The 4,732-nt window shown below is 47.6% G+C and overlaps 1 protein-coding gene across 2 annotated transcripts in view; it reads left to right on the top strand.

The window, feature by feature from the left end:
• The window catches only part of FBLN5 (fibulin 5), an 81,543-nt gene that overhangs the window by 3,569 nt on the left and 73,242 nt on the right, over nucleotides 1-4,732 (top strand). For both annotated transcript variants that reach the window (XM_017546958.2, XM_017546959.2), the window contains exon 2: nucleotides 1,849-1,903. In XM_017546958.2, coding sequence (XP_017402447.2) covers nucleotides 1,849-1,903 — 55 coding nt within the window. The remainder of the gene's footprint in view (nucleotides 1-1,848; nucleotides 1,904-4,732) is intronic.

Here is a 4,732-nt window from a genome sequence, read left to right as displayed (position 1 = left end):
CCGGGCTGGAGTGCAATGGCACAGTCTCGGCTCACTGCAACCTCTGCCTCCTGGGTTCAAGCAATTCTGCAGCCTCAGCCTCCCAAGTAGCTGGGAATACAGGTACCTGACACCATGCCTGGCTAATTTTTTGTATTTTTAGTAGAGACAGGGTTTCACCATGTTGGTCAGGCTGGTCTCAAACTCCTGACCTGGTGATCCACCCACCTCGGCCTCCCAAAGTGCCGGGATTACAGGCATAAGCCACTGTGCCTGGCTGTTATATTCCATTTTTTAATAGCCATCCTCATGAGTGTGACATGGTATAGATTTTGTATTTTTATTTTATTTTTATTTTTTAATTTTTAAGAATTAAAAAAAATTTTATTTTTAATTTTTTCCAAATGGTCAGGCAACTGGATATTTTTATTTCTTGTGACAGAGTCTTGCTCTGTCTCCGAGTGTATGCCACCACCACACCTGGCAAATTTTTGCATTTTTAGTAAAGAGACACGGTTTCACCATGTTGGCCAGGCTGGTCTCGAACACCTGACCTCAGGTGATCTGCCTGCCTCAGCCTCCCAAAATGCTGGGATTACAGACAAGAGCCACCACACCCGGCCAGACTTTGTATTTTTAAAGCAGTCTTGCTGCCTAAAATCTTACTGGATGAAAGCCTGTGTGAGGCGAAGGGCAGAGTTGCAGGCTCCCAGAGGGTCCGTGGCTTGTGCATGCCGGAGCTGGCCTGAGCCCGGGTTGTAACTCCTCCTCCTGTTTTTCCGCGGTTTCATTTTCCCTGGGCTGCGCAGGTTCCCTGAGTCCTTTCCCTCAACAGAACCTGCTGGCAGCAGTTCCCAGAGGCCACACTCTTCAGGGTACTGCACCACCTAGCCCATCCACTGATGGGGGATTTTCATGCATGTGGACTCAATGCTCTGCCTAAGTGACTTCCTGTGACACCTTTCTTTGGTGCCACTCAAAGTGCCTCACATTCCCACTTTCTTCTTTAATTGTTTGGGGGCATCATGATGGCTTATTCACTCTGTAATCATTTCAGCATAAAGATGTTCAAAAGTCAAGCACATCTCCCATAAAGAATAAACACCAAGGAACTCGTTAATACCATAGTGGGGGGTTTTAGCTTTTTTTTTTTCCCCTGAGACAAGGTAGAAATGGGACTTCACCATATTGCCCAGGCTGATCTCAAACTCCTGGGTTCATGCAGTCCTCCTGCCTCAGCCTCTTAAAGTGCTGGGATTACAAGCGTAAGCCACTGCACCTGACCTTAGCCTTTTTTTTTTTTTCTTTTGGAAGCGGCAAAAAATCCTTTATTAAAAAGTGTGATCTAGGCTGGACGCAGTGGCTCATGCCTGTAATCCCAGCGCTTTGGGAGGCCAAGGTGGCCAGATCAACCGAGGTCAGGAGTTTGAGACCAGCCTGAACAACATGGAGAAACCCCATCTCTACTAAAAATACACAAAATTAGCCAGGCATGGTGGTGCACGCCTGAAATCCCAGCTACTCGGGAGGTTGAGGCAGGAGAATTGCTTGAACCCGGGAGGCGGAGGTTGTAGTGAGCTGAGATTGCGCCATTGTGCACCAGCCTGGGCAACAAGAGCAAAAATCTATCAAAAAAAAAAAAAAAAGTGTGATTTAACACATTATCCCAACGTAGGAGGCAAGTAGAAGGGGTGTGGTTCTGTCTGGGTGGTAGGGGTACCTGGAATCACCATGACCTCTCAGGAGCACACCCCACCCCCTACAAGTTCAAGGTGATATCGCTATTATACATCATGGCTCCATGTGATCCACACTCCCCTAGACCTGAATCTGTCTTGGGCATTTATATGTGACTTTTCATCTCCACAGGATACTCACTGTTACCATTCTGGCTCTCTGTCTTCCAAGCCCTGGGAACGCACAGGTAAGATTTTTATTTTTTAAACATATCTACAAGTGTATTAAAAACCAGAATGAGGGAGTCAGCCTTGCATTATGGAACCCTAGGATTATGGAGGTGGGAGGGGCTTTACAGTCATCTGAGCTCTTCATTCTCAGAGGTTAACAGTGGCAACTCAGAGAAAGTGAGACTCGGCCCAGGTGACATGACTTGTAAGTGACAAGGCTGGGGATGGTACTCAGTTTCTTGACTCCCAGCCCAAGACTCTTATTTTATTAAGTTCTGGGGTATATGTGCAAGACGTGCAGCTTTGTTACATAGTAAACATGTGCCATGGTGGTTCGCTGCACCTGTCAACTCATCACCTGGGTATGAAGCCCAGCATGCATTTTTATTCAGATCACATGGCCTCATTTGTGCCCCTCATGGTAGGCCTCAACCTGCCTTCATTGTTTTTTTTTTCTTTTTTTTTTATTGCATTTTAGGTTTTGGGGTACATGTGAAGAACATGCAAGATTGTTGCATAGGTACACACATGGCAGTGTGATTTGCTGCCTTCCTCCCCTTCACCTATATCTGGCATTTCTCCCCATGCTATCTCTCCCCACCTCCCCACCCCCCGTCCCTCCCCCAACAGACCCCAGTGTGTGATGCTCCCCTCCCTGTGTCCACGTGTTCTCATTGTTCAACACCTGTCTATGAGTGAGAACATGCGGTGTTTGATTCTCTGCTCTTGTGTCAGTTTGCTGAGAACGATGATTTCCAGGTTCATCCATGTCCCTACAAAGGACACGAACTCAACATTTTTGATGGCTTCATAATATTCCATGGTGTATATGTACCACATTTTCCCTGTCCAGTCTATCATCGATGGGCATTTGGGTTGGTTCCAGGTCTTTGCTATTGGAAACAGAGCTACCTTCATTGTTGAAAAGTATAATGTGGTCTAGCATTTCTGGGCGATGGTGCCTGGGGACCCCCATGGGTCTGCAAGTGTATTGTCACAGACACACCCCTCCTGGAGGAGATGGGAGAGGAAATGGGGGTTACACAAACATCTGAGCATGCTGCATTGTATAATTCAGCTCCAAACCTAGGAGGGCCCAGCCCTGGGCCGAAACCCCTCAGAGGAGTAAGAAGGGGGTGGGTGAGGCCAGGCTCAAGGCCTCAGGGATTCTGGGAGAAGCTTGCAGCATCCTGGACTTTGTAAAGCAACAGGAAGATGGACGCTGGCCCTGAAATGTGGGTAGATCCCTCCTGAAAACTCCGAGTGGCCTCTCTATGTCTCTGGCTCGGGAAAGAAATGAGAGAATGACCATCTCTGAGCAGGCTGAGGGCTGCAGGCAGGTAGGGGAGCATTTTCTCTCTTCACATTAAGAATTTTGGGCCAGACACAGTGGCTTACACCTGTAATCACAGCACTTTGGGAGGCCAAGGTGGGTGGATCACCTGAGGTCAGGAGTTTGAGACCAGCCTGGCCAACATGATGAAATCCCATCTCTATTATTACTAAAAACACAAAAATTAGCCAGACATGGTAGTGGGCGCCTATAATCCCAGCTCCTTGGGAGGTTGAGGCAGGAGAATCACTTGAATCCAGGAGGAGATTGCAGTGAGCCGAGATTGCACTATTGCACTCCAGCCTGGGTGACAAGAGCAAAACTCTGTCTCAAAAGAAAAAAGAAAAAGAATTCTGAAGTGTGTTTATGTCATTGGCAATGGGAAGCATCTTGGGAAGAGTAACAGAGAATTTTAGACCTTGTGGTTTTCTAAGCAGCCTCACGGCGTACACATGAAGACAGGTAGGCCCAGAGGGCAGCGGTTCAGGGTCGTGTTTACTGCACTTTAGGCTCTCTATATATTAACATACATCGTCCTTATCACCATTTTGAACTACGTACTACCCCCCATTTTACAGATGGGGAAACTGAGGCATAGACAAGTTACCTAGAGAGGAGGGGCTAGAGTGAGGATTCGAAGCCACATCCCAGTCCAGCAGACTTGAACCTATGCCAGCCCTTGAGAGCCAGGAATGGAACTGGGGTCTCCTGGCTTCCCAGCTTCCTGGCACAGCTTAGGCTCGTGTGCTCCGCCTCCTTTGCCCCAGCTCCCCGGGATTCCTGAACCCTCTCCTGGGAGTGTAGGCCAAATCCATCATCTCCACAAATCAACCCACAGCTCAGGGAAGCCCAACCTCTGAAGCTGAATGGGAGCTCCTAGAAAATGTCAGGCCCCGGGGTCTTCCCAAAGAGCCCATGAAACACATGTTTTTTAAAAGTACATGAACTTGTAGCTCAAGTTGTATGTAAAAGCTATAACCCTCTGGGATTGTTGAGGTCTATCTCTTTCTGGAAGCATCTTTGTGTCATCGTCTTGCTGAGGTTGAAATGGAGAAATTTACCCAATTCAACTTTTTTTTAGAAAACCGACTGCATCTCTGTGTAGCTTTTATTTATGTAGGGGATTTCATGGGGGTGAAGAACTCATTTTGGGCACTTTGAAGGTGAGGTCGCACCTAAAGAAAGAGTCATTACCCTTAAAAGCAGTCTTATTCATTCCCAGAAAGGGGATGAACAGTGAGCATGCCACGTTAGGCTCAGCAGATGTGATTACTATTGTTCTTCATAACTAGAGCATTAAAAAACCTGAAAACAGGCTGGGCACGGTGGCTCACGCCTGTAATCCCAGCACTTTGGGAGGCTGAGACGGGTAGATCACAAGGTCAGGAGTTCAAGACCAGCCTGACCAACATGGTGAAACCCCATCTCTACTAAAAATACAAAAAATTAGCGGGGCATGATGGTGCATGTCTGTAATCCCAGCTACTCGGGAGGCTGAGGCAGGAGAATCGCT

This window comes from Cebus imitator, unplaced genomic scaffold (genome assembly GCF_001604975.1).
Source record: "Cebus imitator isolate Cc_AM_T3 unplaced genomic scaffold, Cebus_imitator-1.0 Scaffold193, whole genome shotgun sequence".
In the NCBI taxonomy this organism is placed as follows: Eukaryota; Metazoa; Chordata; class Mammalia; order Primates; family Cebidae; genus Cebus; species Cebus imitator.
Note: the sequence above shows the minus strand (reverse complement) of the source record. Positions and strands in the feature narration are given on the sequence as shown.